The sequence below is a fragment of the Nesoenas mayeri genome (genome assembly GCF_963082525.1).
Source record: "Nesoenas mayeri genome assembly, chromosome: Z".
Lineage (NCBI taxonomy): Eukaryota > Metazoa > Chordata > Aves > Columbiformes > Columbidae > Nesoenas > Nesoenas mayeri.
The window spans coordinates 32,384,550-32,398,435 of NC_137542.1; the positions used below are offsets into that span (position 1 = coordinate 32,384,550).

General features: G+C 36.4%; 1 protein-coding gene across 1 annotated transcript in view; it reads left to right on the plus strand.

Moving 5' to 3' along the window:
- Positions 1 to 13,886, plus strand: part of FBN2 (fibrillin 2) — a gene marked incomplete at both ends in the record, with an annotated part of 157,449 nt that overhangs the window by 134,604 nt on the left and 8,959 nt on the right. Inside the window, 14 exons of the mRNA XM_080362871.1 lie at positions 1,127 to 1,255; positions 1,570 to 1,689; positions 4,057 to 4,182; positions 4,422 to 4,574; positions 5,004 to 5,069; positions 5,352 to 5,477; positions 5,584 to 5,703; positions 6,639 to 6,761; positions 7,787 to 7,918; positions 9,355 to 9,480; positions 11,843 to 12,049; positions 12,724 to 12,849; positions 13,366 to 13,488; positions 13,636 to 13,752. Coding sequence (XP_080218997.1) covers positions 1,127 to 1,255; positions 1,570 to 1,689; positions 4,057 to 4,182; positions 4,422 to 4,574; positions 5,004 to 5,069; positions 5,352 to 5,477; positions 5,584 to 5,703; positions 6,639 to 6,761; positions 7,787 to 7,918; positions 9,355 to 9,480; positions 11,843 to 12,049; positions 12,724 to 12,849; positions 13,366 to 13,488; positions 13,636 to 13,752 — 1,794 coding nt within the window. The remainder of the gene's footprint in view (positions 1 to 1,126; positions 1,256 to 1,569; positions 1,690 to 4,056; positions 4,183 to 4,421; positions 4,575 to 5,003; positions 5,070 to 5,351; positions 5,478 to 5,583; positions 5,704 to 6,638; positions 6,762 to 7,786; positions 7,919 to 9,354; positions 9,481 to 11,842; positions 12,050 to 12,723; positions 12,850 to 13,365; positions 13,489 to 13,635; positions 13,753 to 13,886) is intronic.

Below are 13,886 nucleotides of genomic sequence, written 5' to 3' on the forward strand. Positions count from 1 at the left end.
CCTCACCTTCTCCAGGAGAGATAAAATTAAAAAGTTGTTCAGGTATGAAAAGTCTTCTGCCAAAGATTGGCACTATTTGCCAAGGAAGTTCTTTCCTTTGGCAATAAAGCTGCCAATCTTCTGCCAGGAGCATCCTGCGCCTCTGCCGTTGGTGCTGCCTTTAGGGAGGCCAAGGAGCCCAGGCTGAATCAGAGACTTGGCCTTTTGGTAGCACTCCTATCCACAGCTTGAAGAGTCTTGAGGCTTTATTCCAAGCAATCCCAGTTAATCAAAGGCAATTTAGCCATGCCAGTTTAATACCTTGGAGGCATTTCTGCTTGTAGAACTGTAACATGGAAGAAATGTGTTATGGAATAAACTAGTAACACAAGCATGGCTGTACAGGCTGAAGCAGAAGGTGCCTCTTTTTCAGGGGCTGGTACTTAGTACTTCTGAAGAAGAATATTAACTCTCCTGTAAAACTGATGTTAGTCTTCATCATTTAAATTCAAGTGTTTTAAAGCAGAGAAGTATAAGTTGTGCTTACACCATGATGCTTCTCTGATCTCCTTTTCATTTATTCTGAAACTTTCTCATTAGCATTTTTTCTTATGCAGTTCTCCTTTATGTCTGCATTATCAAAGTAACTCTACAAACTAATAAGCATTTCCAACCCTCATTTTCAGAACTCTTACAAAGGAGAAAATCATTCTACAGAAAGCAAATTACATATTCCAAAATTGGGAAAAGGCAAGTAGGTTTTAGGAGGAAACTCAAGCACAAATAAATCCACATAAAATCCAGAACACTCCATGTAACATATTCTTTTCTGTGTCTGGAGTTAGTATCATATAGTCACTTGGCAGTAATTTAATGTCTCCAGATGCAGTAGCTGAGGTAATGCTGCAAGTTTGAAAATTATAATACCCTATTAAAAAAAGTGTTGTTTATATAGAACATATACCTTAATGGAGTGTTACTTTCCACTAGCTGTCATCTGTTCTCTTGTTGCTGCAAGATTTGCCTTTTCCACAGAAATATATATTGCAACTTGGGTGTGTTTATAACGTACAGTATATACTATGCTGGGACTCAGTACTTGCTTCTGGAGTTTTATTTTGTTTTGATTTGTTTTGTTTTTTTTCAGATATTGATGAGTGCAGTTCCTTTTTTGGTCAAGTGTGCAGAAATGGACGGTGTTTCAATGAAATTGGTTCCTTCAAATGTTTGTGTAACGAAGGATACGAACTTACTCCAGATGGCAAGAATTGCATTGGTATGAATGATCCCACAAGGACATGTTAAAGTACTGGTGACCTGAAATAGTCAAACTATTACCTCCCATCTCTAGGGAAGCACCACAGTCTGAGTATCTAAATATGAAAGAAAAAAAAAAAAAAAAAAGACAGTGATTTTAATGAAAACACAGTAGAAGTAACTGGATTTTAGAATAATTGTTGACCTTTAAGCATTTAAATGCTTTAGAAAATTAGAAAAGAGACCTACAGACTTTTTGATGTATAACCCTGTTTTGTTACCATAAGAATTACATGATTCTAAACCTTTCTTGATTCCATTTACTCTCCAAAGATACTAATGAGTGTGTGGCACTACCTGGTTCATGCTCTCCTGGTACCTGTCAAAATTTGGAAGGATCATTCAGATGCATCTGTCCACCAGGATATGAAGTAAAAAGTGAAAGTTGTATTGGTAAGGCAAGTTGTAATTGTTGCTTCTGAACACTCTAAAAATTAGTGAAAGTATCCAGTTCTAATTTGGTAGAATTTAGCTGTATACCATAATATTTGTGAATGTCGCCTGACTTAAAATCATAGTGACAGAGAATAAATAAGTAGAAAAAATCTTCAGAAGAGGTTTTAAAAATGGAAGGCAATATATTTTGTACTGTATTGAATGATATTTTGCACATTAACTTCTTCATTAATGCAAATAGAAAAATATTTACTTTTCAAAAAATGGTATTTTATCTTTCATTCACTTTTTTTTTTTTCTTAAATATCATTCATAAAACAAACCAATCTGTGTACTGGATTTATTTGATGTTTACAGAAAGGTAATTACTGGCAATCAGTGCATGAACTAAGCTTCTGGTTTCAGAGGGCTATGAAGTATAAAAATCTTGATAAAATTATGGAGCTTATGGGAACAATTGCTTAAATTAGTTTCTTCTAGCAACTATTTTCTGATTTTGTGTTTTGTATAATGTCCCTCAAGTGCTGAGATTCACGCAAGAATGAAGAGAGTACAGCAGACCTTTCATCATTTTGCATGTTCTTGATTGTTCATAGAATTCTCATTTAAACCCTTGAATATCATTCAGGAGCCGAATGTCCCACAATAAATTAAAAACTGGTGTGACAGAGAATGAGAAATAAATCCAAGTTACAACTCCCTTTTCCAACAGAGCAAAGCACAGGACTACTGTGAATTTATTGGGCATTTAAATTGACTGTTTGAGGCACCTGGCAAGGAAGGTGCACACAACTTGTTTTAGGTAGCTAACCTAGATATCTTAGGTTTCTGGATGGTCAGAGGACAGAGTAAGCACTGGTCTCTTCCCCTGTGACTACATTAAGAAAACTGATTTTCAGCTTAAATGGCTGAAGTTAGGTGGTATGAAACGCCAGACACTCATTCATCCAAATAACTCCCAATAATAAACGAGCAGCTTGTCCTTGTATGAACTGACAAAAACTCTGGCAAGGACATAAAGACTTGGCCTATAGCCAGCTAATCTGTATGGGTGCAGGAACTGGATCACAGAAACCTTTCTGAATTTTTGTCTTGAACAATAGGATGTGTTTTCTAAGCCCCAGAGTTCTCTCATCCTTTTGTATCATGCATCATGCCACCACATTCAGTTTGCCTGCCAACTTCATTGTTTCTTTTGGCAACTGCTGTTTCCATACTAGCAGTTATGTTTTATATGAATTCAAACCACCTACAGTTGTAAAATCATGGATTTAAAATGAAGGCTTTTAGTTTTCCAGGAATATCACTGGCTGTGGCAAGTTGAACATGAGCCAACAGTGCCCTGGCAGCCAAGAGGGCCACCCATGTCCTGGGGTGCATCCAGCACAGCATTGCCAGCCGGGCAAGGGAGCTGATTGTCCCGCTCTGCTCTGCACTGGTGCAGCCTCACCTGGAGCACTGTGTGCAGTTCTGGGCAACACAGGATAAAAAGGATATAAAACTACTGGAGAGTGTCCAGAAAAGGGCTACAAAGTTGGTGAAGGTTTTAGAGGAGAAGCCATATGAGGAGCAGCTAAAGTCACTTGGTTTGTTCAGCCTGGAGAAGAGGAGACAGAGAGGAGACCTCATGGCAGCTACAGTTTCCTCACAAGGGGAGGAGGAGGGGAAGGTGCTGATGTCTTCTCTCTGGTGACCAATGACAGAACCCAAGGGAATGTCAGGAAGATGTGCCAGGGGAGGTTTAGGTTGAACATTAGGAAGAGGTTCTTCACCCAGAGGCTGAAGCACTGGAACAGGCTCCCCAGGGAGGTGTCACAGCTCCAAGCCTGACAGTGTTCAAGAAGAGACTGGACAAGCCCTCAGACACATGGTGTGAACTGTGGGGTTGTCCTGTGCAGGGACAGGAGTTGGACTCGGTGATCCTTGTGGGTCCCTTCCAACTCAGGACGTTCTGTGATTCTAGTTTTGTTCAAAAATCTGTCAATCAACATGAAAAAAGCCCACCTTTAATTATAAAGAACCTCCAACATACAGATGTTTTTTTTTTTAAATTAATCTTTGGATGTTTTATGTTTACACAAAAATACTTATCAGAAATATGTGTTCTGCTTCATTCTGAAAGCATTTATTTAAACTTTATACTATAAATATTACAAATAACAGAGAATGGTATTTGAAGAGGGAAACATGCCAGTGAAATGCTCTAATTTGAAAGAGTTAGTGGAATCTTCAGGCTGCTTTACGTCTTGAGTGCTTTCTTCGAGAGGCACCTCCTGCTGAAGTTAAATAAATAAACAATCTTTCTTAACTGAGAAATACACAGCCAATGGAGTTATGGTGAAGCTTTTCTCCTTTAATTTACAGATATTAATGAGTGTAATGAGGATCCCAACATCTGTCTCTTTGGCTCTTGCACAAACACTGCAGGAGGTTTCCAGTGCATCTGTCCTACAGGTTTTGTGCTGTCTGATAATGGACGGAGATGTTTTGGTAAGTTAATGATTAAGGAATGTAATAACTTATTCTAATAGATAACAAATACTCTGTAGAATGAGTAAAAAGTATCCTCTGCAGGTCCCATCTATGTGTTTATGAGGAGTAGAAAGTACTTTCAAAATAGTATGAAAAATAAAGGCCTAACATTACTCCTTTCAGAGCTAGACAGTCATCATTCAACCAGGTAGGAGGTGCAAGGTGATAGCTCCACATAACTGTATTTTCTTTTTTAGATACTCGACAGAGCTTCTGTTTCACTAACTTTGAGAATGGGAAATGCTCAGTGCCAAAGGCTTTCAACACCACAAAGGCAAAGTGTTGCTGCAGTAAAATGCCAGGAGAAGGATGGGGTGACCCTTGTGAGCTCTGTCCAAAGGAAGAAGAAGGTACACATCAAGATTTAAAATAAAGCCTTTTTAGGTGGGAGAAAAGGAAGAGCACATTTGTGTTCTACCTTTTTGATGATTAGAAGGAGAGATCTTTTTGGCATTCTCTCTTACAGCCCTTTCTAGAATGATTTTCAGGTCAACAAAAGGAACAAAATTAAATAGAAAAAAACACAGGGAAAAAAAAAAAAGGAAATACTGAGTATACTGAGTTATTTCTTTTTCTTTGTAGAGAAATGAACTAGTAGTCTCCATCTTTAGATCTAGCCTGCTTTAGGCAAAAGAGAAGAGCAAAATGGGACAGTGCCAAGAATTCCTGATGTAATCAACTGTCTTCAGTTCTTGGTTTTCTTCAAGCACAGAAAGGGGAAGCCTGTCAGGGTTGTCTCTCTCACTCATTTTTCTTTTTTTTAAAACATACCTCTACAGTTGCCTTTCAGGACCTGTGTCCATATGGTCATGGAACTATTCCTGGAATTGATGATACACGTGAAGGTATGTATTCCTTTTCCAGATAATCTAAAAAAAAAATCTCTTTACACATAAAACTAGATTTGGATATTTTAGAATGTGATCACTTACTCACCACAGCCCCAAGGTTCCAAGAAGCTGACCTTTAATAAATGTGAACTATTATGAAATGGTAGTTAAAAGATTACTTTTGAAATCACATGGCTAGAGATAAACAGAATAGGGTGCATAGTTTTTTGAAAATGCTTTTTTAAGACTTGATACAGAAATTAACCAAGTGGTTGCTAATATCTTCTTGGTTTTTAGATGTCAATGAATGCCTTGAAAGTCCAGGGATTTGCTCAAATGGTCACTGCATCAATACTGATGGATCGTTCCGCTGCGAGTGCCCCATGGGATACAACTTAGATTACACTGGAGTACATTGCATCGGTGTGTCCATATATCATGAATTATGAGAGTTGTAACACTCGAATTTAAAACACAATTTTAAATGTGTCACAGTTCTCTTCACTATGCATTTATTCATTATATACAGATACAGATGAATGTGCAATTGGTAACCCATGTGGAAATGGTACGTGCACTAATGTGATTGGCAGTTTTGAGTGCAACTGTCAGGAAGGATTTGAACCAGGCCCAATGATGAACTGTGAAGGTAACTTGTACTCTTTTTTTTTTTTTTCTTTAGTTTTTGTCCTGTCTTCAGTATTCAAACTATTTTATTAAACCAGGCCTTTGTTGCTATAATAACTAGGAGGAAAAAAAGGGTTTCTGCTTGAAATATGTCATTAAAAAGTAAGTTCTGAAATTATTTAAGTGGTATTTTTAGCTTACCACAGGATTTTCCAACTGCATATTGCAGTATGTCACATTATTTAGCTGCTTGTTGGGGAAGTAAGGAGGAATGTAAACTGGGGGATGCATCTCTGCAGAGTGGGTTTAATATCCACTAATGGTTCTGTTGCCCAAGAATCTGTCCAGTGCAGTCTTGCATCGCTGATACCATCTGCCTCCACAGCCTCTTGTGGCACTAAGATCCAGAGTGTCACTGCTTTCACTGCTTAGAGAATTATTTTCTTTCATCTGTTTCCTCTGTTAGTTTCATTAAGTACCTCTTATTTTTCATAGTGTAGGATTTGTGTACAACTGTTCTGCTCTCATTGAATGCTGATCAGGGTACTTCTTACTCACAAGTTTTGTATTTTATGAATCATAATTAGTTTGCTTTCTGAAGCAAGAATTCACTTTTTTGTAGAGTTGGAAGAAAAGCTGACATCTCTCATCACACACACAAACACAAAAATACATTTAAAAATTATCATAGAATAGAATAGAAATCTGAAATAGGCCTGTCACAACTTGTCATACTAAGCTCAGGTAGTTCCATAGTTATTATGCAATTGTTTTCTAAGCAGAGCTTTGTTCAGTTTTCTCCAGCTACTCAAAACCAAACATCCAGAAGTTTCTAGTTTGAATTATTACATATCTGATACTTTTTAGCTGACAAGAGAAGCACAAGTATAAGAAAACTTCCTAGGTGATTGTTTTAAAACTTAGTGGAGAATAACTATTTTTTTCCTTTCTGTTCAGATATAAATGAGTGTGCTCAGAATCCCTTGCTGTGTGCTTTTCGTTGTATCAACACTTACGGTTTTTATGAATGCACATGTCCAGTTGGCTATGAACTAAGAGAAGACCAAAAGATGTGCAAAGGTAATGACTGATTTATGAACTTAACCGCAACTTCCATCACACTGTACTGGCCAAAGCATAATCCAAATATTTCTATGTACCTTGCATTCATCCTCTCAGTGGAATGTAGCAAACACCACAGTGGATGATTATTTACTCTTTCAAAACTCATGTCAGACCAATATCTAGTGGGTTTTTTTATCAAGTGCACCTCTTTGTAGTGGTTTAACCCCAGGCAGCAAGTAAGCACCGCACAGCCTCTCACTTATTCTTTCCTGGTGGGAAGGGACAGAGCATTGGAAGGGTAAAAGTTAAGAACATTCGTGGGTTGAGATAAAGACAGTTTAATAAGTAAAGCAAAAGCTGCACACAAAAGCAAAGCAAAACAAGGAATTGATTCTCTACTCCCCATGGGCAGGCAGGTATTCAACCATCTCCAGGAAAGCCGGGCTCCCTCTTGTGTAACGATTACTTGGGAAGACAAACATCATAACTCCAAATATCCTCCCTTTCTATCTTCCCCGAGCTTTATAATGCTGAGCACAACATCTCATGGTTTGGAATATCGCTTTGGTCATTTGGGATCAGCTGTCTCAGCTGTGTCCCCTCCCAGCTTCCTGTGCACCCCAGCCTCCTTGCTGGTGGTGTGGGGTGAGGAGCAGAAAAGTCCTTGGCTCTGTGTAAGCACTGCTCAGCAGTAACTCAAACATTCCTGTATTATCAACTCTGCTTTCAGCACAAATTCAAAACATAGCCCCATACTGGCTACTATGAAGAAAATTAACTATCCCAGCCAAAACCAGAACACTCTTGAAGGGGATTGTGAAGCCAAGAAAGTCACAGTGATGAACTTCATCTTTAACGTGACAAGATGATACAGCTCACAAAGATTAAGACAATTGTAATTAAGCATAGGTCTCATATTTTTCTTCAGTGCTTGGAGTTAGGGAATTCTGTATGTCCTTTTTCTTGAGAAAGTGCCAGTGATATTCAGTAACTGAAGCTACTGGAAGGAAGTTCAAATAGAAAATATGTCTTCTTTCCAGACCTAGATGAGTGTGCTGAAGGTCTCCATGACTGTGAATCAAGAGGCATGATGTGCAAAAATTTGATTGGTACCTTCATGTGCATTTGTCCTCCTGGAATGACCCGAAGACCTGACGGAGAAGGCTGCACAGGTAAAGCTTAGAAGTGCAAGAAGACATTACTGAAATACAAACAAGCAAGCAAATGAAATATTATCTGCATATGTATACAGTAAACTAGGAAATAGTAATTCATAAAGGATACTTAGGATAGCTAATAATTCCCAGCATCTTAAACTTTCTTTTTCGTTTCAAGGCTTGAGCCTTATCTGAAAATAGTTCTAAATAACTAATACATGTTTCAAAAGAAAAACTGGTTTTGTTTCTTCTTTTATACAACAAAATCAGGAAGTTTTTCAGACACTTGTTAGATTTAAAAATTAAAGTGACCGAACAAAAGAGACCTCATTTGATGAGTAGGAAGCAAAATTATTATAAATAAAAAATTACATTTCCTTTAGCATTCCTATATTCCATATTTCCTTTAGCATTAATACTGTTTAGAAATAGTATGACAGTTCCTTAAGGAATTAAAGCTAAAGATTCTGAAACAGCATTAAAAAAGTCATGAAGAGCAAAAGATGTGGAAACTGCCTTGTTTCAAAATAATTCTCTATCCTGTAAGGAAACAAACAGATTTCCTCCATCATTTTGTCCATGACTTGAGGTGGAAATGATAGCTACATATCTAGCATACTTTCTTCTGGTACATAAATTCGGAATGGCCTTCATTTTTTTTTTTTAATCTGTGGGCAGAGTTAGCTGAGGCTGTCATTGACACAAAGAGAAAACAAAATTCATCTCCGTGAATCCTTTAAAGGAAAATATTTTAAAACAGTGCTAACAGTGCTCCTTCAGCAAGTCAGTGACTCTCCTTGACAGATCTTTATGTTTTGTTTTTTTTTCAGGGGAAATAATCTTTATTAAAAAGAACTCTGCCTTTTTTGTCATGTCATGCTGCCTTTAAATCACCTGAGGCTTTTCTGAGTTTTTACTTTAAGAATCTATGAAGATGTATAATTGCTTAGAGTATCTTTGCAATTAGCTATGGAACAAAATACACTAAAATTGTGAACTGTTTCAGGGAAATTACGTGTGAACTAAAATGTGACTGATTGCAGAAAAGATCAAATGCGTTCAGAGAGTCTTATTAATTATGAAGTGAAAATTTGTTACTCAGATCTTGCATGTATTCCAGTTTTGTTTAAATGCTACCTGCCAGGTAAGAGTAAGTATTAGAAGTTTCTCTGCTGCAAGTGTTTTCTTGTTACAGGCTGCAAAGAATACATAAACATTAAAGTTTTCATCTTAAGATGTAGTGCGTAAGGAATGGAATAAGATAGTGTTATTAGGAAAGTCTTTTCCAGGCTTAGTCTGTTGTTGATATTCCAATTCTTGCAAATATTTTGCAAAAATTATGCAGAACAATGCATGTATTCTATAAGGCTGAAATATTTTCTTGTAACAATGTATTTAATTTTATATTTATTTATATATTTTCATTTAATTAATTTTTTCTTTTTGTAAAGATGAAAATGAATGCCATACCAAGCCAGGGATCTGTGAAAATGGTCGTTGCATGAATGTTATTGGGAGCTACCGATGTGAATGTAATGAAGGATTCCTATCAAGTCCATCAGGCATTGAGTGTCTTGGTAAATACTTCTCTTGTATACACTTTATCTTACATTAAAGTATAAGGCTGCGGAGTGTAAATTTGGCTTCTGAGTACCTAACAGCTGTCATAGCTACAGAACTTAAATAACAATCCTTATTAGTTAAAGAATGATATGATATTAAATAATGATAGGAATGAGGAGCATCTTGAAAATGTCAACTAAGCCTAGCAATTAAGGCCCTCACCTAGGAGTGTCTAAATACCAAAGGACGTAAATGGGGTGCTGAGCAACACTATCCAGACATTTTTTTTTAAAGAAGCAGCAGAATTTAGTTACCTTAGATAGATCAAAAACTGGGATGCAGAGCAAAATTAAGTGTTTACATATTCAGAACATGATCATAAGCACACTGATACTGCAAGTAGCCTTCTGAATTTTCTGTGCCTTTAGTTCAGACGGTAATTATGGATACAAAATACTAGGATTTCACAAAAAAATTGCAAGATATATTAAAAAGTTTTGAGGCAGGCCTGCACATTAAGTGCTGATGGAGGGTTTTATGTTCATCAACCTGAATTTCCTTTTCAATAAGTTCATACTTGTAATTTACATTATAAAATTATTGTTCCCTTTTTTAGAAATCAAACAAATGCAAAACCTTGCTTTTTCATTATAAAAATTCAAGTGTAGATGCTTCAAAGTGTTTTACAATACTGAAATGGTATGAGTATTTATTAATATTCTTGCATAAAAAAAACTTTTATGTTATCTTATGTTAAGTACTATAAAACCAGTTCTCTGCAAATTGCCATCAATAGTGTGCTGACTTCATAACAAAGCCATAATGTTGGAAGTGTAGGGTATTTCCTAAAGATTAAGACCAGATGGGAAGAAGATGCCACAGTCTGTTAACTCCAGACAGTCATTAATGCCAAGGAAATACTCTGCTTGGAGGTCAATATTATTTTTTTTATATTTAATATACGATTTTCTTATTATTTTCCAAAAACTATGCTTTGGGTTAGTTTGTTCATTACTGTTTTTCCTTTAGGGTTTTCTGGGTCAAAAATTACAACAAAAATGAGCCTGGCAGAAACAAAATATTTCTTCAGAATTAAAGCACAAAAGAAGTGTTAGATTATATTATTTTAAATATATTGTGCAAACATTTGTATTCTGTTAACATTAACATTTATTCCATCTCTCAAACTAGAGACAAAGCATGATATGTTCTTCAAGTCACAGTGTCCATAAAGACTTGCACAATGTACTTATGTAGGAGAACAGAAATCTGCTGAGTCTTGCAAATTGCTACAGCAAACCTGCCAGATCACACAACAGGCACTTTAAGTGAGGACAGCTTTACAGCTTTATTTCATGTAAACTATTAAGTTATCAGGCACCTGAAGTACATTTTGCCTAAAGCTAAAGTTCACATTTTACTTAATGCATGTAAAAAATCTACAGATTCTACTCCTCATACTTGTAAAAGAGAAGGTCAGCTGGGTGTTGATACATATGCACATTCTGAGGGATATGAAGGGTTGTAACTTTAAGAGAAAAAAAATAAAATCTTTCATTCAAAAACATAAGCATCTGTCAGACCATACTTGACAGTGTCTCCATTTTAATTAACTAACAGGTGACATACAAACAAAACAGGTGACATAGCGTATTTAGAAGAAATAATTTCTGTGAAATTCAAAGTTCCCACTAGCACTGGAAGGTGGGATCTCTGCTCTCCTCAGCTGCCTGTTCGAAAGAAGCTTGTAGAGGTTTAATGATGGTGAGGTTTTGTTCCTCTTTCATAATTGTCAGGAATTAAAACAAAGGTTCAAAGGTTAAGTGAAATAGCATTAGAAAGAAACGGATCAACAGTAAGTCCATCTAATTTTTCCCCCCAACAAAAACTAGGAGTGCTATTGAAAATGTACACTTTCAAGTAGTAACAATTTTGTCATTTAAACCACATCAGGATAATTACAGATGACTAATATGCTATTTTGCCTAGTAAAACAAACAAACAAAACAAACTTGTAACCCCACTCCAAGTAAATTGTTCAAATGCTAGCCAAACATAGGCAGCTTAAGTGGAAAATCAGTTTGGCCTGCAGCCTGTTTTACTATTAGGCAAGCTCACCAGATATGCCCAAGGGCACATTGTTCCTAGAGGTAAATTCCTATCCAGCTCATGCAAGTACTGAACTCAGGAATATTTGGAATACACTGGGAATGGTAGCATATTATCAGAAGACACAAGAAATATGAGGAGCTAAATCAAAATAGACTTCACAGACTAGTGTCTTAATGATCTTCTAGTCCTTGCAGGTGTTGACAGAGAGCCAGATCAGATGCTTATCTCCTGCTCTTTCTTGATCTCCCTACTTCTTCCTAACAGATAATCGCCAAGGGTTTTGCTTTGCCGAAGTTTTACAGACAATGTGTCAGATGGCTTCAAGCAGCCGGAACCTCGTCACTAAATCTGAATGCTGCTGTGATGGAGGCCGGGGCTGGGGTAACCAGTGTGAGCTCTGTCCGCTGCCTGGAACCACCCAGTATAAGAAACTGTGTCCACATGGACCAGGCTATACTACAGATGGAAGAGGTATTTTCAGGGATGAAAAGAGGCAGAAAAGGGGAAAACTGTCTTTGAAGTTCCTTTGAAGAATTTCCTGCGAAATAAGAGTTTGATTTTTCAAATGTTGCTGAGAGACCAGAAATTAAAAACATCTTTAAACAGTCACTTCACCAGAATACTTGCAGCTGTGCAGAATTTTGAGGCTGGGATCTAAAACAGGAAGTACCAACCGGTAACTGAAACCTAGACATTTTTTGAAAGGTTTTGTATGCTGAAAAATTGCATAGTAACAATTGTTCTAACAATGGTCTCACTTAATGCTTTGCCATTACTATTAATATTTCCACACAAGTAGCAGAAGCTAACTTTTCTTTTAAATAATGGTGAAAAATTTTTGACATCCTTTCACTGGTCATAAAAAAATTAACTTCTATGGGATTTCTGTTTTGTTAGCAAAACTGCAACCTGATTACCCAATGAAATAGCAGGAAGGTTTTTATATTATTATTATAATTATCATTAATAATAGTAGTAAAAGTTTGAAGGATTTTTTACTTGGAATGCAGATTCTGTTTTTAAAGAGAAGGAAAGGGTAAAGTTTCCATCAGAAGCATGATGACAAGAAACTGCGCAAAAATGGAATAGAATAAAAATACCAAATTTAAAACTGAAATATGACATATTTAATATTTTCTGTACAGATATTGATGAATGTAAGGTCATGCCAAATCTGTGTAGAAATGGACAGTGTATTAACACTATGGGCTCCTTCCGATGCTTTTGTAAAGTTGGCTACACCACTGAGATAAGCGGTACATCTTGTATCGGTAAGATTCAGGATCTTAATCCTCAGTTACATTTTTATTTGGTACCTAACAACATATCAACCTGTGTAAAGCTTTGTATCAAAGCAGTTTTTTCTCTTTATCTTTTCATATCATTTTTCTATCTTTTTATTTAATACACACTTCTATTTTTGTATTTCATTTGGGTAAACTGAGAAACAAGCTGTACTGGCAATATTCCTGCAGCAGAACAAGCACCAAAATATGTTTCAGCTGTATATAAGTGTATCATAGTATGTCCAAAAAGAAATACTTAGTCCTCGGATGAAAATATTAATGCCACTATATATTACTCTTTCAAGGCACTGAGTTTGTCATTGTAATGGTAACCTCCTAGAAACTCTACAGCAACACATCCATCAAGAAAGTAGGAACTCTGAACAACTGTAAATGGGGGACTTTTTATACAAACATTTTTTTCCCTTAATAGTGCTGTTTAGAAAACACCCTTCAAAGACAAAAAAAAAATCAGTAAAACAGATACTCTTCTCTGTTTAGATCTTGACGAGTGCACCCAGTCTCCTAAACCATGCAACTTTATCTGCAAGAACTCCGAAGGAAGCTATCAGTGCTCATGTCCTCGGGGCTACATCCTTCAAGAAGATGGAAGGACATGTAAAGGTAAAAAGTTATACACAGTAACTTTTAATTTTGTTGTACCTTAACTTCAAAGGAAATAGTTTTGAAGTGTATATTTTTATCAAGTTAGACTAAATGCACCTCTTTTTTGTTGACTCTTCTTAAGACAACAACCTCTCTTACTTTCAGATCTTGATGAATGTCAAACTAAACAACACAATTGTCAGTTTCTTTGTGTCAACACACTTGGAGGCTTCACATGCAAATGTCCACCTGGTTTTACACAACATCACACAGCTTGTATTGGTAAGGAAAACACTGGGTTTCTTGCATCAGTTTTTCTTGAAGAACAGCATTCTCAAGTCTTTTTTTTTTTTTTTTTTTTTTTAATCTGTATAAACAGTAGTAATACAGAGCAATAATGTCAGCAGTCTAGAAAA